The sequence below is a fragment of the Perissodus microlepis genome, chromosome 4, assembly GCF_051167445.1.
Source record: "Perissodus microlepis isolate ML-2025 ecotype Zambia chromosome 4, ASM5116744v1, whole genome shotgun sequence".
Lineage (NCBI taxonomy): Eukaryota > Metazoa > Chordata > Actinopteri > Cichliformes > Cichlidae > Perissodus > Perissodus microlepis.
The window spans coordinates 16,652,312-16,677,100 of NC_140464.1; the positions used below are offsets into that span (position 1 = coordinate 16,652,312).

The 24,789-nt window shown below is 40.7% G+C and overlaps 1 protein-coding gene across 2 annotated transcripts; it reads left to right on the forward strand.

The window, feature by feature from the left end:
* The first annotated feature begins 2,878 nt into the window (after positions 1-2,878).
* nptx2a (neuronal pentraxin 2a) lies at positions 2,879-16,774 on the forward strand. 2 transcript variants are annotated; one of them, XM_084926116.1, is made up of 5 exons: positions 2,879-3,902; positions 5,511-5,757; positions 9,819-10,063; positions 12,935-13,114; positions 13,740-16,774. In XM_084926116.1, exons 1-5 carry the CDS (start codon positions 3,453-3,455, stop codon positions 13,965-13,967), a joined length of 1,350 nt encoding a protein of 449 aa, XP_084782242.1. In that variant the 5' UTR covers positions 2,879-3,452; the 3' UTR covers positions 13,968-16,774. The 2 variants fall into 2 exon arrangements, with proteins under 2 accessions (XP_084782242.1, XP_084782243.1); XM_084926117.1 differs by having other exon boundaries at positions 5,514-5,757.
* Positions 16,775-24,789: the final 8,015 nt, after the last annotated feature.

Genomic DNA, 24,789 nt, shown 5'->3' on the forward strand with positions numbered 1-24,789 from the left:
CAGAATTATGTCTGAGACTGACTTTTGCCATTCACATAACGCAAGTGCCTCATGCTTGCCTTCGCAGGCATGCGTTTGTGTGCAGTATACGTGCACTTTCCCTTTGCTTGCAGTGCGGCAGCTGTGCCAGACTCTAATTCGCAGAACTGATGGCTACGAGCATGCTGCTGAGCAGGTAGCAGGCAGCGGGGGGCACTGGGTGGCTCGAGGGATGTTGAGAACACAGGAAGATGCGCTCAGTGTTTTTGGACAATGTGACTCGCTGAAATATCAAACAGCCATTGTAATGTGTCATGCTCTGTGAGTGTGGCGCTTACATCACGCTCAACAGGTGGAACTGAAAGTAGTGAAATATCACATGGTGAGCAAGAATGAGTACACAGAATGAGCAAAGAGTCGGGGAGGGGGGTAATGAATCACACTCCTTAAGGTCTTAAATAGACCCAAAAGCATTACTGTCAAAAGCAGCTGGTAATGAGAGTTGCTAGGATGCTGATGTTGCCATTACATCAGTGAGATCTTGAAATCTGTGGAGGGGATGTGATTTGATTCCTAATGCAATGGGGGAAATCACATGTTATCTGTGTTAGTTGTGTTTACCAAATCGCAATCTATGTGTACGAGTCTATGATGAATCTATTTGTCCATGAGGTAAGCAATCCATACCTATCAGCTGTGTAATATTTAAAAATTACACTCTTTTAATCTGTTTTGAAACTATGTTGAAGGCTGTGTAGGTCAGAGGGTTGTGGCGGCTAGAATTACGTTGAAAACTGCTCATTACTTAATGCACTTCTGTAAAGTCACACAGTAGTTGCAACCATAAAATAGCATCTGCAAAGCATTGAGAAGTGTAGTATTGTCACTGCGTTGTGTTTCACCACTGCATGCAGCACTGTTTCTGTTTTTCTGGATGCTCATCCAAGATTTATTGTCTTGTATAAAGTGGCAAGCAGAGCAACCTAGTTTTGACATGTATTCTTTTAGATGGGAAACTCAGCTTAGGATAAGAGTTCAATCCCTGCTGACTTCTTAACCCTCACTGAGGCACCAAAAAAAGAAGGGAAAGTTGCTTCACCCTGGCGCTCACCAGCTGCAACATGAAAGGAAATAACTTTATCCCATCAACTTTGAAGTGAAAGTTGTCATCTCTGCTCAGTCTTCAGCGCTCCCGCTTCACCTCTGCCAGCTCCTTTCCTCGCTGAGGTGGGGTGGAAAGAGTGGGGAGAAGGGATGTTGGGGTTGGAGGGCAGCCAGCTAGAAGATAAAGTTGCCATGGTGATTGTGCGTCCCTTCTCTCGGGGGACCTGTCATATTAGAAACTGCTTCCCTTAGCAGTGACTTCCACGGGCTGTTCCCCTCCCATTGTACGCTGTGTGTGCATTAATGCCTGCTGACATTTAGCTGTTAGGCCCTGCAAACAGATTGGAGATGAAGGCTGTGATGGGCAGCGTGGTAATCCTGCACACCATGTTAAGAGAGCATCCGGCAGGAGCTGTCGCTGTCCCACTGCTTCAGAATTTGAGTGGAAACATCTAAGAGAAATAAAGGTTGATGAGGCAAGGGGGAAAAAAGTTTCAGTGCGTGATATCAGGTGTGCTGAGCTGGATTTATAATATAAACTCAGTCGGTGTCTGGCTTTGAAGTTTTTCATATTCTACTATTCTTACTAGATACTTGACAGACACCTGCTCCCTTAAAGGGAGTGCCAAACCCTCCCTACTGTGAAAACCTAGTGAGGCTAATGACCTCATCTTCTACTTACACATGTTTGCCTCCAGGTTTATATAGAAAAGATGACTTTAAATCATGTTGCACACTCTACAACATACCACCGCTGTGTGTTTGGTAATAGAAAGACTTTTTTTTCTTTTTTACAAATATTGTTCTTTGTCTTCGGGGTATTGTGAGAAGAGCTCTTATCCTGAAAAGATGTTGTGATTGCAGTTTAACTCGGAGTTTAGACAGGTTTCCACATTAAAATGGGAAGCTAGTGTGAGATTTACATCTACAGGGACTGGATTCAAATGTTAGAAAATGTTTGCAACATAATTTGGTAATTATATTTGGCCCAGTTTGACTTCAAATGACACAAATTAAGTTTATCATTTTTTTTTTTTTTTCTATCTAACAGAGAGAGTGTAGCCTCATTAAATTGGTGGAGCTTGGACCCAAAGATAGACCCCCTGCAGAGAGAAATTACTGAGGATTAACACTTGAAAAGAAGCACACCCTTTTATGCTTTATATTCTGTAACAGCATGAAGTTTCAATAACAAACCAGTGGCTTATTCACTGTAACTTCTGGTGCAAATACACCTTTAGCTATCCCATTTTAACAGTCTGTCACTGGATATTTTATTTTGTAAGAAATGAAAACCCTTTTCAATATTATCAGTGCGTGAATAGGGAAAAATGTGTTTTAATCTTAATGTTTGACCTTACAGTTAGAGCACCTTGGGGAAAAAACGCCACTTACTTCATCGCTAAGACACTGTGGGTCAGAGAGAGAGAGAGAGTGAGAGAGAAAGAGCCGACGCAAGATCACGACAGCTGTTAAATTAAATCCGTCAGGGGGTGTCACATTATTGAGTCTGTGGTACATGTTTATTCCCAGTGGGGACATTTTCCTGTGTATTCCATAATAGGCTCTACGGGTCGTTGAGAGGCGAAGCATTCCCTATCGGTGCGTTTGTTTAATAAAAAGAAACACAATAAAAAAAGAATCTTTGACATCTTTAAGCTTCAGCGCTTCTAAACAGGTCATAAAAACTCAATGAGAGACACTTGGAGCGCGGACCCGCTCCACTAGGATTCAGTGATGACGTAGGCTGAAGCTGAATAACCTGAGCGCTCCACTGATGAGCGGATGCGCCAGTGCGCACCTCCCCATAATAATCTGGTTGAGCAGCGTCGCTGTCTTTTCAGCACCACTCACTCACAATCCAACCAACCGGAGAGGCAAGACAGCAAAACTGAGTTCTCTGCAGCCCGATTTGTTTTTTCCCCCTTTCCATCTCTTTTTCTTTCTCTGTGATGATAACAACTCAATAGACTGAAACTCATTTCCCTGTAAAGGAGTTATCAAAACCTGTTTTTCTTGCACCATCTGCAGAAAGAATTTAGATTTGCTGGTGTCTATTTATTTAAGAGGACCGTGAGTTTGGTGGATGTCTGCTGTTATGATTTTTCACTGCGGATTCTGATCTAGTTTTTTGCCATGGTTACACTGTAGATGAAGTTTGATCTTTTTTCATCCTTTATTTCTTCTTGCTACACTTTGAAAGTCCAGAAAAATGTCCGCGGCCATTTGAATGAATGAGTTGTGTTGTAGGAAGTTTGGGCTTTTTTTGTTTGTTATTATTTTACAGAAGACTTTCAAGCGTTAAGTGCGTAATTTAGGATCATTTTCCCCCTTTTTACGGTGGGATTTGTGTAGTCTATCTTGTCAGGATGCTGGCCTTAGTAGTTGGACTGTTGTATCTAGTCGCTGGACGCGCGGTGCGAAGCCAGGATGCTACAGGTAGCCGCTTTGTATGTAACGCTATTCCTCCGGGCGCAGAGCCCGGCTGCGGGTATGGTCCTACGGGGAACCGTGTCCAGAGCAGCAGCCCAGTGGAGGACGAGCTTCGGAATACGATCATCCAGCTTAGGGAGACCATCCTGCAGCAGAAGGAGACCATCGTGAGCCAGCAGGGAACCATCAAAGAGCTCAACTCTAAGCTTGCGCGCTGTGAGGCGGCAGCCGACGAGTCGTCTCAGGGCAAGTCCCGAGGTCAGGGCTCCAGACGGAAGGAGTACGGCAAGAACACCATGGGAGACTTGCCCCGGGACCCCAGTGAAACTATAGATCAACTGGGCAAGACCATGCAGAGTCTTAAAGGTCGGCTCGAGAACTTGGAGGTAAGGTGGAAACATGCCGTGTACATATAAGAAAAGCACTTTTGTCTTATTTCCCTCTCACCCCCCGTGAACATAAGATGCACCATTGCACCGTTTCCAGCCCCCCCCCCCTCCCCTGCCCCCCTCTACTATCTTGTATTACTATAGAGCATTGCGTGTCTGATAATATTCCCCGCCGCAGGAGACCTCTCGGGGGAATCGGGAGATCAAAGGGTCACGTAATGGGCATGTCACATCAATACCCCTTTAATCATTAAAAGATATCTCTGATGGCGAAACCCACTGCATAAGAGCCATCAATAAGAGATGAGTAACAAAAAAAAAAAAATCTTGTCAAAGGTGTAATCATACATGTGGTGCAGGAATTTGCAAAGCAACCTTGAATAATTTATGAGTGCCGCGTGTATGTGTTCCACATACGCTTTTATTTGCGGTCGTGTGGCTAATTATTCATGGCAGCTGATGATTTTGATTTCCCCAGATTTTACCTGCATCAGAGCATTACATTTTCAAATCAAATCAAATGCTTAATGGTTTGTCTTGTTTGCCTGAGAGTTCTGCACCATCACCAGCCCTCTGCTCAGTCCCATTTAATTCTACAAGGCTCAAAGATCACATTTAGTGAGGTCAACTATAGTGAAGTGGGGGCTTTTTTCGTTTGTTTTTTTTTACATGCAGTAGACGCTAACATAAGCCCTGGCTTTGTCGCTTATGTCATGTCACTGCGCACTGTGTTTTTCACCAGCTGACAGCCCTGATGCCATAAGCAGTTATAATACTGTTTTTAAATTCAAGGCTATTTTTATATTCAGTATACTGCATTGCTGATCCATCCATCTCTCTACTCCATTCCCTCCTCTCCCTCTTCACTTGATTGGAAGCTTCAATACCCCGATTGGATGAAGGATGCATTGCAGTCATAAGGATACATATTACATTGCATTTTAATCACATATCTATTGATCTGGACCTGCTTAACATCCTGATTATTGCAAAACCAGTGTTGCTGATAGCAATATGGCTGTCTAGAGTAGGATGTGCATCTCATATCAAAGCCATCTACACACATCAACAGTTGCAGTCAGGACCATGTGACTGTTTGCTTCTGATTTCAGTCTCAGATTACCAAATAACCTCTTCAACCGAGGCTCTGGGATGGTGTCATTGTGTCAGAAAAAATTAATCCACAAGGTTTCTGAATTCCATGGCGAACCAGGCCACAAAGGAAACTAAACAAATGTCTGAGGGCCATTTTGCAATCAAACCATGCACCCCCTATAAACATGAGGCTGTAGAGCTGTTTCCTTATGTCCAAAAACAACCTGGAGACAAACATTGTGCAATCTACCGAATACCCAACACATCCACAGATATATGGCAGGTCACCAATCAGTGTCTTCATGTTGATATTAATGTATCAAAAACAATAGAATATCAGATATCAATATATAGATAACTTCAGTCATCCACTGCAAATCTGGGTATTTATATAAATGTCTATCTATCTATCTATCTATCTATCTATCTATCTATCTATCTATCTATCTATCTATCTATCTATCTATCTATCTATCTATCTATCTATCTATCTATCTATCTATCTCCCAGCAGCAGAGTTTGCGTCTCCCCATCACAAATGTGTCAACCGCTGGTGTCTCGGCCCTGACTCCCTTGCCACCAGAGCTCAGGGAGCTGCTGCGGCAACGTTTGGGGGCGCTGGAGACCCAGCTCCTCCGGAAGGTGGCTGAGCTGGAGGAGGAGAAGAGCCAGCTCTACAATGAAACAGCAGCCCACCGCCAACGCACCGAGAGTGCGCTCAATTCCCTCTTGGAGAGGATCACAGAGCTTGAAAAAAGTAAGTGATACAATGGGTGCTGGGAAATTTCATGGCAAAATTTAATGCCAAACTTTTTTTTCCTTTTCCCCTTTTTTGTTGTCTGCTGGATTTAGAACTCATTAGTCAATCCCTGTGCACTTTTCTGATGATGCAAGTAAAAGTGATCCTTTTCTCAGAGCCATTCTCAGAGAAGTTCCTGGTCTTGAAAATAAGGCTTGGAAAGCAACGTTGAATGCTTAATGAGTTTAAGAAATGTTCAAGAGATGTCCACACTCCAGGGTATCACTTTGATGGTACATGTTAAAATACCACAAAATATGTCTGCTGGAAGGAAAACTGTTTTAGAAGATGATCCCGCCACTCACCTATTTCCTGTTTTCCCCATGTACCCCCCTAAGGTTTAGCTGATAGAGTCAGGGGTCTGATACAAGCTATAGATTTGGGTAATTGCTAATTGCTCAGATGGGCAGTGGACCGAATAACACAACCGCATGTATGATATTGCAAGTCAGTACAACAGCCCTTCAACAAATGCTACATTGTGAGACTTATTTAGTTCAATTTATATCAAATCTGTGCCAGAGAGATGTCAATTCAATTCCACAGCGATTTTCAATGCTGTGGTGTGGTGTTGTTGTGTCAGTCGGATTTGTGAAGATTTTTACACTGGTGATAGCTCTCCAACAGCTTGGTATCATCTGCCCTGTGCATTACAGTAAAATATGCAAGTTTATAGAACAGTATTGACTTAAAGCTCAGTGCACATTTTTAGATTTTACATTTCACATTCTAATTCTGCAGGTTAAATTGATTTGACCGGTTCAGCAGTCAAACCAATTTAATTCTAAAATGGTCTGCATTGTAAAGCCTTATTTTAGTGCTAAAGTTGCGCAATATAACCAGAGGAGTTGTGGTTTTTAGCGGTGTATAAGGCCAGAGTATTGTGCTCAGCACAGGTAAAACTCTGATTCCACCACTTTGAAAACTGAAATGTGTTACTTTCCTGCAAATCAACCACAAAATCATATTATGTGTGATTTTCACAACTATCCTTTCCTTTATGTAGCTGACCAACAGCTAAATAATTAACTCCAAGCTTTGACTTTGAGCAGAAATGAATTAAGCGAATTGGAGCACTAACATAATAACATTGGAGGATGAAAATTTGTGCATTTACAATTTAAAAAGTTGAAATTTCATACAAATTTCAATGGAAACAAATTGAAAATATTGTAAAACCTGTATTGATGTAACTTATGACGGTACAAAGATTTTTTTTAAATGAAATTTTTAAACTGACAAAATTGAAATTGGATTTTTTTTTTTCTAAAAAAGAAAATGCTAATCTTTCCATGTGATGCCGGTGTTTACAAATTTGGCACAGAAGCACTTTTAATGCCACCTCACATCTTCTTTAAAGCTGTTCAGCAGCTGTCAACAGCTGATAATAATACTTGGAGAAAAGGGAGCTTCTAATTTTGATCAGTCAACCCACAGAACACAGGAAAGCGTGTTTTTGCCGTGCTGTGCCTTATAAGGGTCTCAAAGTGCAGAGGAAGCTCTAGAGTCTCTGAATCTTTTAATAATTATGTCTACTGTAGATGATGAAATCCTTAAGTTATTCACAGTTTTATACGGTGAAACTTTTTTGTTAAATTCTTGAACTATCTGCCGGCAATGTGTTCCTCAGAGTGGGAAACACCTGGTAAACAAGCCTGGAGCAATTCATGACTCCAAGGTTAGCAGTGTGTCAGCCAGTTCCCCTGTCTGTCTGCCGGTTCATGGTCAATTCAGCATTTTGGTCCAGACTCGGGCATCTCAGTAATCAATAGAACAAGATGCTAGACATTTGCGGTCCCCAGGTGATAGTTCCTGATTTCTCCTGGCTTTTCTTTTTGCGTCAACATTATTTTTTAACTTTGTGTTTCACTAGAAGAAGATGCTACTTTCAGCTGCTCCTTTATTCACAAACGGTCACTCCACATGTTTTATTTGGCAGTCTTGTGTGTTTTCCCAGGGATCTTTTGCTTGTTAGGCACTCTCAATCCACTAAATTCGTGTTTTACTCAAATCTGAAAATATCCCGACCACTACAAGAGAGCTGGCCATTAGATTTATTCTCTCTTTCTCTCTCTGTCTCTCTTTGGAAACTTCTTGTCCAAATGAAGCCCGTGTGCCATTGTTACCTGAATATGAAAAAAGAAAACTTGAAATTTGAAGGCCATAGGGATGCGGTCACAGGGTGAAACATGGGATGCACAGTAGAGAGGTTGTCAATCTATCATGGTGACAACACAGAGAGACAACCATTCACTCTCACATTCACAACTATGGCCAATTGTTATTAACCCCATCCATGTCTTTGGATCACGGGAGGAAGCCGGAGTACTCAGAGAGAAGTCACACAAGCAAGGGGGGGAACATAGTGTTGTACTGCACCACTCTGCTGCTATATAGGTTTTCTTTGCCGTCATTGTCACTGTGAAATTTGGTATAGATATGATTTAATAGGACTCATAAAGGTTTTTCTTTTTTTAGTTTTTCACCTGCAAATCTATCACTCAGTGCTCATGCTACTCAGCAAATTTAGCATGCTAACATCAGGCTGTTCCAGCTCATAAAGATTACAATGCTAGTGTTTAATTGTTAACTTGCACTGTTACTCGTCATGGTTAATCACTTGAATGCCAACATTTTAGACTAAAAAAAAAGAAAAGTTGGTGACCAACTGCTGGTGTAGTCTCATCAGATGATTTTAATCTCTTGGAAAGCCCAAATATCTTCTGTGAGTAGTTTTAAGTTGGTTGGTTGGTTTTAATCATTTGTGATTGGTAATTTTAAAATAATTGGTTGAAGTTATTGGATGCTCAAGCCATAAATGTTAGAAGACAAAAACAGTGTTTGTACAACACTGTCATCAGTGCCACTGTGCTGTGACTGAATGAAGTCAAACAAGGCCAGCCTGTTGGCATGTTGGATGCTGACATGCATGTCCAAGCCGTTGCTACAGCTTTGCAGAGCACCATCTCTGATCTGATTATCCTTGGTGGAAATCTAACTGGATAGAGGTGCAACCTCAGACCTGTGCTTGTGCTATTCTTGTGGTAGCCCCCCACCCTGCAGCTGTTTCAGCAGGACAATGCCTGCCCCCACATTGCCAGAATAGCACAGATCTTTCTAAATCAAGAACATATCCAGACAGTTTCTTGGCCATCATTTAGTCTTCATATGGTTCACTGAACATGCCTGGGACCTGCTGGCCCAACGTGCTCATTAGCCACACAGAGCGACCACTGCACAGCTGCAGGCTGCACACATCCAGCAATGGAGAGCAATTCCTCAACAACAGATCCGGACACGTGTTCATTCCACGAACAGATGGGAGACCGTTTGCATCACCTCCAGAGGAGGCTGTACCTCATATTAAATATCTTGTATGTATCTTGTAGTGACTGTCTATGAAACCTCTTCCCTGTTTTAGGCTAGAATTATGGTCCCAAATTTGTGTCTATCTAAGATGTTTCAGGATTTCAGGGTGAAGGATCATGAAAACACAGAGGCTATGGATATGCAGCAGCATGCACTGGCAGTATGCCTAGGTCAAATATTGACTGGTTAAAAAGTTAGCTTGAACAGGAAAGGGAAAAGTGAAGAGCAAGAAACATAAAAAAGACAGAAATGCAGTGGGACTGAGTGGAAAGTTGTAATTGTTTTTCAAAATCAGTCCACTTCACTGCAAATACATTTTTCATTTCTTATGACTTCATCAGTCTTCTCCACAGCAAAGGTTAAGATAAAAGAATAACAGCACAAAGGTGAGCTGCAATAACCCATCTTGCCAATTGTTCTACATATTTTTGAAATTGCTCTTAATTGGCAAAAAGCAAAATGTGGAAAATGGATCTTTAAAGCTCTGCATTTCATCTTTGGACTACCAAGACAGTAGCAGTGATGTGTGTGACAGTGACTCACCCTTTCTTATCTTCTTTTTTCTGTCGTCATCCTCAGAACTATCAAGTCGTGACACACTAAAAATAACTTTGAATATATTACATTAAGTGTTCCTCATCTGTCAACAGATAATAATGCCTTCAAGTCACCTGAGGATTTCAAGGTGTCCCTTCCTCTCCGTACAAACTACCTGTATGGACGCATCAAGAAGAGCCTCCCAGAGATGTACGCCTTCACTGTCTGCATGTGGCTCAAGTCCAGCGCTAGTCCGGGAATAGGAACTCCATTTTCATATGGCGTTCCAGGCCAGGCCAATGAGATAGTCCTCATCGAATGGGGAAACAATCCCATTGAGCTACTAGTCAATGACAAGGTAAGTCTATTATGATAAACTTAAATTTCACCATTTGCTCATGCTGCAGAGTAAATCCTTCACACTGACCTGATTTTCTGAAGACAGATGCTCTAAATCCTTTAGTATTTTCCTGGCAACACAGCTGGCTCTAATGATGGGCGTAAATGTGGATCAGCAAAGACACTAATTAAATGCAAAGAATGAATAAGAATGAGCCGGCTTTGGGATCCAAAACAAGCACATAGCTTCTGTACGTACATGTGTGCACAATAACGATACAGCCGAGAAGCGATTCGCTGACCATTAGCTCTGAATATTTAATTTTGCTCCTTATAAACATTTAATACCATCGACCCACATTTCGCTCACACCCGCGAATAACAGTAATTCATTAGAGGAGTTGTGTTGCCACATGTGCTCATCTGCTTCATTGTCCTCTTTGCTTTCTTTGGAGGTTATATTGTAGTTAAACAGTGTGATCGCAATTAACCCAAAATATAAGAAAATGTTAAAAAATAAATAAACTTTTATCAATATTTAATGCAATTTTGTCATAAAGCAGAAGACCTATAATTGTTTTATTGATGAAAGACAAAATTTTGAGGCTAAATGTTGCTTTCTTTGTGATGGGATCAAGCTTCACATCACATGGAAACTTGGGAGCAAAGCTTCATGGGAAATAAGTTCTTAGTGTAAAGCTAAGAACACACATTATCCAATGTAGTACTTAACGCTTCTTTGTCTTATGATATCACAGCTTATTGTTGAAATTGGGGAATTTTATGATAACATTTTCCTGCGTTGGAAACAATCATAGTGGTGTTACTGGCACAGACAGGTCTACCCACAGTTTTTCCTTCACTATGCATTATACATGTGTTCAAGTCAGGCAGATAATAGAAAGATGGTGGGAGAAAATGATGAGAGTATGACTGAGAAAAAGAGGGAAAAGAGGGTGGAAATTAAACAAGCTCTGGAGGTGATAGAGCAGTGTAAGAAAGAGTTGGTAAAGAGAGGGGGAAAAATGAGAAGGTGCCAGAAAAAAAAGAAAAAAAAGGAAGTTAGGGAGTGAGACAGAAAGCATGAGAGCAGAAGAGAGCGAGGAGAGGCTGGTGAATATGATAACCGTATGTGCAGCAGCACATCCATGTGCTAAACTTGTTCGCAGCGATAACAGGGCCCTCTGGGGCACATTGTTTATGCTGTTCATTTGGCAGCATACTGAGAAGAAAGCAGAAAGCTGCCTCGACAGTATTAAAAAGTGCAGCGTTGTCTGTATTATGTATTTGTACTTGGTTATGGGGGAGAGAGCGTCTTTGTTGTTATAAAGCAGCATCTTCATCATAGTATATTTTGTCTCAGAAAAAGGGAAAAAAAAGTTGATTTTTTTTGTCATGTTTTTTCTCCCCTCCAATGTTCAAAAGATGCTGGTGGCATCTCAATTTTTCATTCAAATGGGACTACCAGGAGTTTAATCAGTAATGGATTCAGCTGGCCTTGTGCAATAGTAACACTGTTTTGTTGGCAAGTGTACAAATGTGTGATGGGTCCACATTTTTCCAAATATCATTCAAAATTCATGCAGTTGGTGTGTTTTTGTTGAGTTGTCTGCAAAGACAAACATCACTGTAATCACTGCTGTAGAATACGGACACTTTAATGACTTCGCTCTTTCTTGCGGCACCTTCTAAAAACATTTCACACTTACCTGCAGAACCTCATCAACACCCTGCTGGAGATGAGGAACAGAAAGTCCTCTGAACATTAAGTAAAACACATCACGGGCCATTTTGACATCTCATAGAGGGAAAAGCATAGATTTAGATACCAACAATGGTTTTCATTTTAGGTGTCCCCTTCCAGGCTCCATTTTCCTTGTTTTGTCTTATAGAGAAATGGAACAAAAGAGAAACATGCATGCTTTTCCTGCTATAGCGAGTCAAAATATTATTATTTTTTTGTTAAAAAGCCGAGAGGAGAATATGCATTTCAACTATGTAATAACTGCAAAATTGTATGTTTTACGGTGTGAGTGTGTCATTTGTAGCATTAAAAAATGAGTCAGTCATTCTCAAGAGTATGCCCTTTGGATATAGTGCTTTAATTCGAAACTCTGTGTCTACAAAGAATCACAGCTGGCATAAATCCATTGCTGCAGAATAATTGACGAATGTTGTTGTTTTTTTGGTTTGTTTTTTTCAATTTTACAACCTGAATCTTTAAACAGTCCATGTGGCCCAGAATGCTCCAAATCAGAGAGACTTTATAACAACCTTCCCAGTGTTCCCTGTGGTGAAGTGTAACGCCTGGTGTCCTTAACAGGGTCAATTGCTTCTGTAATTGCAAGTGAGTCGAATTTTATTTTGAGTGACTGCCCATCTTTTCGGGTTTATTTGCATCTGGAGCTACATCTGCAACTAGGTATTAGGATAAAGCAGCTCTGTAGGGTTATATAAAAAAAAGCTAATGAGTTACAGTACACACTGATAATCCTATGTGCCGCACTGTATCCTCAGAGGACTATGATGTCATTGGCTGGTAAAATAAGCGGTTGTTTTTCTTTGATCTGTGAACAAAGCATAAGAGGACACTGTTTTGCTGTTAGCTATCTGACTGCTTTGAAGGATGCTCTATCCCTTGATGTCACCTGGGTAATCTAAATTTTATATGTCGCAAGGCTCATGTGGGGATTTCTTTGCAGAGGGTTGTCTCTTTGAAGCCCCGGCCCTTCTAATTGGTGTCCTTGTTTCTAGCATGCCACAATTACACTTGTACCTCTCTCGACTTCTCTTGCACCCTTATACTGTATCTGCCTATCATTGCTCCTCGTTCTTCAGCCTTCCTCACTGTGCTCACGCCATTCACACCTCGCACTTCATTCTCAATCAGGTGGCCCAACTCCCTCTGTCAGTGAGTGACGGGCGCTGGCACCACATTTGCATCACCTGGACAACTAGAGATGGTTTCTGGGAGGCTTACCAGGATGGCGAGCGTTTAGGCACTGGGGACAACCTGGCCCCCTGGCACCCAATTAAACCTGGAGGGGTGATCATCCTGGGCCAGGAGCAGGTGAGAGCAATAGAGAAGCTTTGATGGTAAAGAACAGGTGTATGTGCATGTATATGTGTGTCTGTGTGTGCATGTGTATTTTTCCTTGTGTCAATAACATCCCTGGGGGTATTCTCCCCCAAGCTCAGCGCCAGAGGCTCTGAGCAGGGAGCAGGGAAGAGGAGGAAGAGAGGCTCTTCTCACGCTATTGTGGCCCTTTCAGTATTACCTCACTCATCCACTTCCAAAAGGCAACATTTTACCCCTGGGAGCTGTGTTAGCAAGTTATTACGCTGGTTAGCTCCATGACAGCGCTATGTGTATAAATAGGAATATACAGTGATGTAAAATCTCCTCAGAGAACTATTAACTCATAGTGCATTACTTTGGAGCTTAAGGAGGAGGTGATTTTTTTCCTCACTCATACATTTAAGGTGAGATTGCTGCAGATTGCACAGTATTGCAGATTGCACAGCATTTGGATATTTTAAAGTGGCAGTACACTAAAAAGAATTTGCAGTGGGGTCTAGGTTTTTTTTGCTTTTGTTTTGCATTTTGATTAAAATCAAACAGAATTTATTAATTTTAATTAAAGTCTGTTTACATTTCCTTTAGAAACTCAGCTCTGTTCTCTTTCTCTATGAAGGACATTGTGGGAGGTCGTTTTGATGCCACCCAGGCTTTTGTGGGCGAGCTGAGCCAGTTCAACATGTGGGACAGAGTACTGCGGCCCGTGGACATCATGGGCCTGGCCAACTGTTCAGCTTACATGCCCGGAAACGTGGTTCCTTGGATTGATGCTAATGTGGAAGTGTTTGGAGGTGCGACCAAGGCTGCTCTGGAAATCTGTGAAGACCGTGCTTTTGATTCCTAAAAGGATCCGATGCAAGAAAACCAGTGTGGCCGCTGGGCTCTGGAAGCTAAATATTCTGACTGGTGTTTCTTTCAAATCCCAAAGGCAAGAGCACCAGCCCAACATTTTTACATATTTATGTGGTCTGCATAATCTCAAAGACTCTGTGTTTATTGGAAACACAAGTTCATGTGTCCGTTCAATTCGAACCCTTAAGACGTTAGAGGGGATTTCAAAATCGTTTGCTTATCTGAAGAAGATGTGCCGTTGCATCGGTCTGCTGTAATGATATGAGCTGCTGTCATTTCGTGTTTTCTCCTCAGTAGATCAACTTTTATTCGACTCCTCTTTGAAAACAGCTCTTCTTGGTTGCATTCCTTATAATGACAATGCTGCACTGTATTCATAGTCGATGTGAGCTCCAAACAGGCTTTGATGTGCTGTGGAAAACCATTCCTAAGTAACATGGCAGTGCAGAACACACTGTGAGCTTCCTTGCAGTTTGAAAAGCAATGAAACAGAGAAGCCAAGGAGTGAGGTGAAATGGGGTGGACGCTCACGAGTTCAAAGTGGGTGAGAACAACCCTCGCTGTTGATTATTTTTGAGGTATTCCAACATGGCAGACTGTCTAAATATTATGCATGAGCCTGAGCAGCTCACAAGTGGCAGTGCATGCTTTCTGTTTACACACACAGTGTTGCGGGGTGTGTCTAAACAAGTTGATGCCGCTTTCTGACAACATTGCATAAGTCAGTGTGTGTGTGTTCATGTGCGTGAGGCTTGTCTTGCGTGTAGAAGGACTGGAGATTATGAGGGATGGGGGACATTTTCATTCTTGTAAATCTATGCTTAATACCTCACTGCCCCTTGAGCAGCTGCCATATCCCAAACAGCTTTATGGATGGGTTAGCTTTGCTCAGGTTAATAGCAATGTCAGACAGCTGCCCAGGACTGGCGAATCAACCGAGCTGCGGATGCCAGCACAGTGCTCAGTGAGGGCACAGGCTGGGTTTGACCTTCAAGGACAATCCTTAATTCCTCATCTGGGTAGTAATTATGTGTGTTAATGATTGAGTGTGCTGGTGAGCAGCCCCGGTCCACTGGTGTTTCTCTAAGCCAAGTGGTTCACAGCTGATAAAATATTGAGATGTAAAGGGGAAGTCAAATGAGAGCAGCACTCTGTGGGCATTATGAATGTTGCTGTCAGGTGGAGTTTGGTATTAATTGCCTCACACTAAGCCAGAAAAAAAGTCTAAATCGATGGATATGTTATATTAAAAATATATATATATAAGAAACTGATGGATCTTGTTACTGCTTGGTTAATAAAACCTTTTACGCTTTTTGCAGCTTAATTATTGTTACTTCTTGTTGTTGTGGTGGACATTTGTTTCATCTTGATTTGATTCCTCTAAGGAAACAGATATAAGAGAGGCAACAAATGATATAAACTTTGTTATCACCTCTAGGCTTTCTTTTAGTCTCCTTGTGGACTTTTCCTGACTGAGTAGATACTAGCGTAAAAGCCATTAAAAAGCTTCTACACACAGCTGACAAAAGTAGGATGCAGTAGGTAACTGGACAGCACAGAATGTGGCAGAGAGCGATGGTCCACGCTTAATAGCATAAACATAAAGACGTGTGATCATTTTGTGATTGTTCTTCTTTTCGGTGTCTTTGTTAACAGTGTTTTAATGTAAAATCAAGAAATTGGATTTCAGCAAAGTGTATTTTTCTTGCTTTCTGCTCATGATTTTTGTCCATTAGCAGCACATTATGTTAAGAAAAACAGATGGAGAAATTGTTTGTTTTTTTAATTGTGAAAATGGCCTTTTGCGAAAACCATATGTGCTTTTTCTTGTGAAATTTTGGTCAGCTTTTAAGGCGCAGCTCAGCAGCACAGACGACAAGGGACACACGAAAATGCAAAAAATGTGTTTGCTTTCAATGTTTTAAAGTCCTCTTTAAGTGCGTGCAGCAGAGGTTTTTGGTTGTGCACTTTTCTGCGGTGCGGTTGAATGTCCTTTTGCACCCATTAAAAGAGCGAGAACAAGTTCCCGAGACGTGATAAATTAAGCAGCAACTTAATGATGTGATGGAATAAGTGAACACGCGCTTGAAACAGTCGAAGCATGTTTTATTAAAATATCATTGCGCTGCATTAGTGATGATGTCAGAGAGGAGTGTAACCCTGCAAAGGTCATGCTCTATTCTTCACTGATGTTTCTAAATTAGGAAACCTTACTTTAATCTTTGAGGGAGATTAAAAAAGCTCCTTTTTTTTACTGTAACATTTTTGGTTGCATTAATTTTAATGGAGACGTGGGTGCTTGTCCAGTTGGTAGCCATATTATTTGTAGGACTAGGATATGTCCTCTCATCTGGGCAATGAAATGTTGTCAGCAGCGGAGAAATCCTCTGGATTGGCAGGCTTCCAGGTGGAAATGAAAAAATCTGCCCATGCGGATTATGGGAGCTGCTACAATGTAGGACACTGTGAGCCTTCTTCATTCTCTTCTCGACCCTGTGTGTTCTGATGCCGTCGCCGCTGCGCTGGTGGAGGCGCACCAGGGAGCCCCTGTTTTTATAAGAGAACAATATGAGGCCTTCAAAAAAACAAACAAACAAAAAATACCATCAAAGAAATATATATATATATGTATGTGTTATGTTTGTTTTTTTGTTTTGCATATTCTATATTTCTGTATCTATTTTCATTGCATTGCTGCTGTAACACTGCACATCTTGATGTTCTGAAATGTAAAGTAAAAATTTGCAGTTAAATTAAAGAATCCCACTTGCATTTACATAAATGATGGATACACTAGTTTTTTGTTTGTTTGTTTATTTTAATATTCATTGAGGCTCTTTTTTCACATGCCTACAGAACAGTTCGCCACAGAGTTAATGACAAAAACTCGTGGCTTCTCATCATTTCTATCTGCACTCAGCTGTATGAAGACATCAATAAAACTTTACATCTTTATGTTTTTTTTCTTTCATTTGGTTTCTGTGAGGTGGCGCTCCATGGGAGACTTCCCCAGTTGTGCACATCAGTGTCTCTTTGCAGATCCCAGTGGGTTGCGCTGCATATGTGCTGTGTTAAGTCTTTAGTGGCTACCAACATAACAGTATTAGTGTTAGATAATCTCTATAAACACACATCTGTATATGAATATAAACTTTAGGCCGGGGACAATATTTTTCCCTGTAGTCTACTTATCACCTGGGTTTTATTGACCAGCCAAGCCACAGGTTGCTGGTAAACAGTCAAAATGGAGAAGAAAAGACTATCACAATTAATCATCATTAACTGTGATTTGATTTTTAAACACAGTACTTGTCTTGAGCCGTGCTCATATCTTTATATGTTTGCTGGAAAATGATAGTGATTTACTGAAATATCTGAAATACAACATATAAGGAAAAATCTGAGTTTGTACAATTCTACCAAGATTAAAGGTCAATATCTGGTATGACAACTTTTTATCCTTCAGAACAGCCTGAACTATCTAAGGAAAGTTTTCTTGTAATTTCATTAAGTAGTCTTCAAGCATAGTTCTCTAGGCTTCCTAAAGGACATTCAAAGCTCTTGTTGGCTGCCTTTTGTTCCATTTTCTCTCAAGAAAATCCCACACTGATCCCCTCAATAATGCTGAGGTCTGCAATTGTGTGTTTTCTTATACAGGTATGCTTTTACTGCATTGGCAGTGTGTTTGGGATCGCTGACATGCTGAAAACTGAAGCTATTGTCAACCGGGTGCAAATCTGAAAGCAGTTTTCTGAACCCGATGATCAATTTTGACAAGATCCCCAACACCACTGGCAAACACTACCCTCTGCGTGTTTCTCGGTTGTAGACACCCACTGTTGTACCTTTCTCCTGACCTACTTTCCACATATAGATGAAGATTGAAACCAGAAATTTCAAATCTGGATTCATGACTCCATCAGACCTGTTGCCACTGATTTTCAGTTCAGTTCAGGTAAAATTTGGCACACTTCAACCTTTTCTTTCTCTTTCTCTTCCTTAAGAATGTTTTCTTTTCAGCCTCTCTTTCACTGAGGCCATTTCTGATGAGGCTTCAGTGAACAGTAGATAAATAAATGAAGTGCCAGATGCCTCTCCCAGTGCCTGCATCCAGTCTTTCTTGCATTGCTGAACTGGGTCTAATATACACCATTAATGTGTCTATTAGACCTAATTTCTTAAATATGTTAAATCTATCTCTGGGCCACATACCACAGGCCTTCAAGCTGGCAGTAATGAAGCATTTACTTTTAAAAGCCATCACTTTACGCTGCTATCTTAGGTAATTACAGATCAATCTCCAACCTTTTATCTCAAAGACCCTTGGAAGTGCATTTGTGAAACAGCTAACTCATTAGCTGCAGAGGAATGGTTTGTTTGAAGAGTTTCAGTCAGGTTTCAGAGTTCATCACAGCACAGAAACACAGAAGGTTACAAGTGATTGATTCCTATGGTCTCTGACAGTGGACTCATCTCTGTGCTTGTCCTGCGAGACAGTGCAGCGTTCGATACTGTTGACCATAACATTTTATTAGACCGATATCCTTCAGTGTGCATACTAAACAAATATGTAGGACTGTTTTGTTGCATTTGCACAATGTCTCTAAATGTAAAAACATCTTGTCTCAGAGTGATGCTGTGAAACTTGTTAATACATTACTTGTAGACAGCACTATTGTAATTCTTTTATATAGGGCTGTGCTAAAAACTCCCTGAAAAGCCTTCAGTTAATCCAAAATCCTGCAGTGAGAGTACTGACAAGGACTAGAAGGAAAGAGCAAATTTCACCCGTATTGGCCTCTCTTCATTAGCTCCTGTTAATTTCAGAATCAAATTTAAAATCCTTCTCATCACATACAAGGTCTTGAATAATCGAGCCCTATTTTGTGCTAAAGACCCCATAGTACTGTATCACACCAACAAGGCTTTACAGTGTGATTTTTGCCCTGTATTTCTCCCCTCACCCCCAGTCGATCACAGCAGATAGCTCTCCCTCCCTAACCCTCTTTCTGCTGGACGGAGTTTTTCCTTCCCACTGTCACCAAGTGCTTGCTCAAAGGGGGTCATTTGATTGTTTGGTTTTTCCTCTTTACCTTACAATATGAGCCTCAAGGCAGCTGTTGTTGGATTTGGCCCCTTTTTTTTCTTAGATATTTTTTTAGGTGTGCCTAAAAAATATTTGTACCTGTACCTGACCCTACAGGTCTGCTGTACTAGAATCAGATACATGTATTTGTCCAGTCATTGCACCTGATCCTAAATTGGTCAGACACAAGGACTGAAATGAAAATGAGTGAAAAACCAGCCAAAGAAAAACTTTTAAATACTTTCAGACAGACCATTTTAAATAAATTGTAGGAAAGTCTTGGTCCTTGGAAAAAAATAGAAAGGCATGAATGGCAGTTTAAGACTTGGCTGTAGCTCAGGAGGTAGAGCAGGTCACCTACTGATCAGAAGGTCGGTGATTCAATCCTTGGCTGCTCCAGTCTGCATGTCAAGTATCCTTGGGCAAGATACTAACCCCAACTTCCTCTCCGATGCATCCATCGGAGTATGAATGTGTAAGAATGTCGTTAGAAAGCACTAAGTGTAGATAAAGTGCTTGTGAGAATGGGTGTGATTGGGTGAATGAGGCATGTTGTATAGAGCGCTTTGAGTACTCCGTGAGAGTAGAAAAGCGCTATATAAGAATCAGTCCATTTACCATTTACCAAGACTTCCGCACAATACTGTATCTGGATTAATATCTGGATCATCCACAGACAAAACAGGAAAACTTGGTTTGGATGTTGTCTATCCTGGCTTCTGCCCTAGAGGCTAAGCTCTTGTTCCAAGTTCTGGAACCACACCTTAAACCACCTAAATGTAGAGAAAGTCACTATTCCAGTGTGGGTACTTCTGACAAACTGATTCCTGCTTTCTCATCCAACCTCCCCCTTTAATTTCAGACGTTATTCCACAGGTTTTTGATTGTTGTGTATGAGACAAATTATCTTGCAGAAGGTGTTACATGGCACTAATGAAATCTAACTGAAAGGGGAATTAAGCTCAAAGCATCATCTTTGAATTTTACGGCTATCATCTGTTTCACTGACAGCAGCATGATTCAACAGGATAAACAGTGTATGTGTTTGTGTGTCAGTGTATGTGGGCCTGTGACAGAGAGCTTTGGTGCCATGCTAGGTCTGGAGAGTAAATTTGTTCCACTTATTAAGTTTTTCACCCACCGCTGTAGAGTTTGGAAGGGAGATTTCCAAGCAGCGCGGCCCTGGAGGGTTCATGAAGAAACGATTTCAACAGCTGCTGCAGATGTAATGGTAGCACTACATCACTAAAAACAAATTAACAATTCAGTGCTGTTGCCTTCTTCTCTATTTAACTATTAGATTTGACTGGATAGAGTGACAGTGAAAAATTCACCTGGTACATTTTTATTAGACCACTCTTCACATCCGTGTATTCTCCTCTCAGTGCCCCAGATCAGCAGGCTTTCCCCAACATAGCCAAAGGTTGTGTCGAAGTGTGTGAAAATATGTAATTAAAATCAAATTTGATTGTCACTGGAAGAATTCAGGAGATGTATGCGGAGATGGGGGTAGAATTAGTGCCAATGTGCTGCTAGCACCCTCTCATGCACGCGGTATCCCAGTGGAGCCCGGAAGAACGAGCGATGTAAAGGCTGTGAGATAAACAAGTTTCAGAATTAAGACCAGAGAAGTCCTTTGGCTCAGTAATTAAAGCCTTATAGAAGAAAAGCCTGTGCAGAAGGCGAGGCTTTCCAAGGCATTTGAAAACTGCTGTTTTCTTGGATGTCACAGACTATTAGTGAGACCCACAAACTCCCTTCGGGTTGTATCACCGCCTTTATAAAATTATGCATCAAAAATGTTGCATTCTGTTCCCATCTCTGGTTCTGTTTGGCAACTATTTTAAAAGATTCACATATATATTCTCTTTTTGGTTGTCCAAGACAACATGTAGCCTCCTCTAAATGAGTTACTTGAAGTTTTTGTTGTTTGTTTGTAGTTTGTCTTTTTGCAGATTTCAAGAAAAGATTAAACCACCCTGCTGTACCTTTTTAGTGCTATTTATGCACAGCACCCAGAGATGAGCACAGTAAATGTTGTTTTGGGGGAATAAGAATAAAAAAGAGCAAAGACGGAGATGGCATGAGGGAGGGATGAACAAATTAATCAGCACAGGAGAGGAAACAGCTGCTGCATGACAGTTTGCAATGCTCCCTCTCTGAAGATCAAAGATCCTGCAGATTCTAGATGGAGATATCAAATCATCTTTATTCTGTTAAGCAGTACAGGGTATTTTCAAGCAGAGTAGAAAATCATAAATCTGACACGTCTTCATGCTCAGATTACAAGGCTCACAGTTTGCCGACTGTGAGCCAGAATATAAAGTGTTTAACCTCAGCACATCTATTCTTAATGCCTTGTCTAATCACACACTTTGTCCTCATTTCTGGGGTTGATATGTATTCCTACAGAGACTATTTACATTGCTAACAATATATAAGATTTCTGCATTGACTTTATTAAGAAAAATATTAAACACTGGCTTTAATATGTGTTTTTTTCTGCCAGTTAAAAAAGAGAGAGAGACAGAGAAAGAGCTGAAATCTCTCCCTCAGGCTGTGTGGACGGCAAATTGTAACTCAACACTTGTCTATCTGTCTTGCAAGAAGCAGCAAAGCTTTGCAGCAATAACTCTCTTATTGTGCATAACTAAAACTGCCTTTTTACTTGCTCCAAAACACCGGTGTGTTTCCCTGCAACAAATAAACACATTGACTTTAAAACAGCCCTCGTGTCCCTCTAACATTTACAATGAAATATGGTCACCTGCTGGTTTTGATTTCATTAACAGTCTTTCTTTGGAAAAGACTTAGCTCCACAATATTCTAGACTTAGCACTGCTACATAGGCTTCTCTTATTTTGGAGGAACAACATATGATTCATGGTTAAAATGGTTCAGCTTTCTGAGAGGTATATTTACATGCACTTTTGCTGAGATTAAGATCAGACGATCAATACTATATTCATTCCTGCACAATAAACATGAACCTCCTGTCAGTAGGCAGCTTAGTCAGTAGGTGAAATGGGGAGGTGGGGGGCATGAGATGCTTTGGTTCTGCCCAGCTGTAACCAGAACAGAAAAAAGATCTTGCGGCACCTAAATTGACATATTCACAATGGTATTATGACTGAAGAGTCCGTGGCTTTAAAGTGAGACTTTTTCTTCATTTTTCCTTCCTGTGTGGAGGTAGGAGGTGGTAGTCAGCCACATATTTCACCTTTAGTCTGTCTCCTGGAAATTAAAGTTCTCTGAAACTAAACTACAGCACCAAATAGATTTTGAAGGAAGTGTCATTTCTGTATCCCAAAAAGTTGATTCTGTTCATCTGGATGTAGCGTTTTCAGTGGGAGTTACGTTTCATCTCTCATCCAAGTGACTTCTTCAGTAATTTCTGCAGCATTCTTTTTTCTTTTTTTTGCCAACAATTAATGGAAGAAGAAATGTTTGAGCTGTTGCAAATGTGTACATGCATCGGTAATGGTACATCAGTAAAATGTCAAATCACTGTTTCTTTCTTTACATAACAAACCCCACAGTGACTTGTTATATGATGTTTTACATAATGATACATATGTAATGAGCACTTTGTAGACATACTATCAACACCAGCTGTGTTCTAAAGAAACAAAATTGCTGCTGAATGTTACATTTCCTCTAAATGTAATCCCAAAAATCTAGTTTCACACCTAAATCTAATTCAGGTATGTGGAAATATAATCAAAAATGAGAGAGGGTTGTCCTTTGAAAAGCATATTGTGTTGCTTTAGGCTGTTTTTTTTTTTATACAGAAACAAAAAAGACTTAGCTTTAAAGGTGCTGGTAGGCTGATTTTGACACTTTCAGAAAAAGTCAACCTTTTTTCTCTAAGCAGCAAAATAAGGTGGAGGCTCTGTCATGGTTTGAGGCTATACTTCAGCCAGTGGTGTTGTGGTGGTGATGGTGATGTCAAAAATCATCGAAATACAAAGACAGAAAAATACCATCGGATTCATCATGCAATACGATTTTTTAGTATGGCAATCACCCCAAACACACTGCCAATGTAGTAAAATAACACCTGGATGGAAAAAGCACACAGTAGGATAGGAACACTCTCAGTCATGGATTGGTCTCCGTAGAGCCCGGACCTCAACATTACTGAAGCAGTGTGGGATCTTGACAGAGAACAGAACAAAAGGCAGAAACATCCAAAGAAGAGCTTTGAATTTCTTACAAGAAGCCTGGAGAACTATTCCTGAAGACTGGAAGCTACTTTTAACTGCTCCTTTACTCACAGAGGGGTCACCACAGCTGTAAACACTGCATGTTGGATTTGGCAGTTTTCACACTAGACGCTCTTCTTGACACAACCCCAAAGGGATTTTGTGTCTCAGAATCAAACCAGGGATCTTTTTTCTTGTTAGAAAACTAAGCCATAGTGTAAACCATTACACTATGTCACCACTGTAAGGAACTGGAAGAATATTTAAATACATCACAAGAACAAAGAACAAAGGTGGTCATACCAAATATTGACTTTCAAGCTTTTTAGGATTCTACAAACTCCATTTTTGCTTTATATACTGTTTCTTTTTTATATTTGCAGATGATTCAATAAACTGCAGCACCTTCTACCCATTTTTTAATAAAAAATAAAGAAATGAGGGATGCCTTGAGACTTTTGCACAGTAGTGTAATCACATAAAAGGTATTAATAGTCTCGTGTAAATTTCGGAAAGAAAGAAAAAGGCCTGTTTCCCTAGATAACAAATATTGCACCAGTCTCCTAACACATACACAAAATATCCAGTATTTTAAGAAAATACTTTTTTAAAGTATTCATTAATGGCCTAAACTCACATATGTCTATTTGTGACACTCCTGGCATCAAAGACAAAATTCTTGAAAGGTAAAAAGAGTAATTATGAAAGAAAGCTCTAAGTCGGGAATGTGTTAAAATAACAGTCACCTCATTTCCAGTAAGTCGTTCATGGTAGAAATACAAGTGCGGTAAACCAATCATCACTTCTTGACTGAAGATTAAATACAGTTAGTCATCACTTTATTATCTGATGTTGATTCATAAGATAGATTCACAAAGTCACCCAGTAATAATAAACTAAACATGTGACTCTTCATGATCCTTTTATCTTTGTGGAATCTAATCAGATGTCAGTGGCTCTCCTACCCTCAGAGGGGGCGTGGATAAGTGTATTATCTAGATCATTCCACCGCTGCTAACAAAATCACCACCAGCCAACATTTCCTACCCAACAGATGAACCCATCCTCCCTTCAGCAAAAGCACTGTGCACACACACACACACACATGCATACTCTTGCTTTTGTTATTAAGCCCTGCTCTCTCCTGACATGAGCAGATCATGTGGCTTTCATCAGTAAAAGGATCTAGGTAGGAAAAAAAAAACATTTTTATTTATTTACTGTGGACGTAAATCCATGCAGGTTCTATATATAGAGCTGCTTGCTTTTTTAAATATCTGAACTTCTTGTTCTCACTGGTTGAAAGTAAGCCCATTATGCTTCGGATCCAGCTGCAAACTCCGGTTTGTTGCTTTAGTCTGAACAAAAGACAGACAAGAGCCTTTGGGTGGATGAGACAGACGAGGAGAGAGGAACATGGTTGAGTGTGTTTCAGTGGATAGTTGAAAAAACAAAAAAACAATAGCTTTAGCTCAATGTCTGAGCTTCTGGCACTAAGGGAGAGGATGGGATCTGCAGAG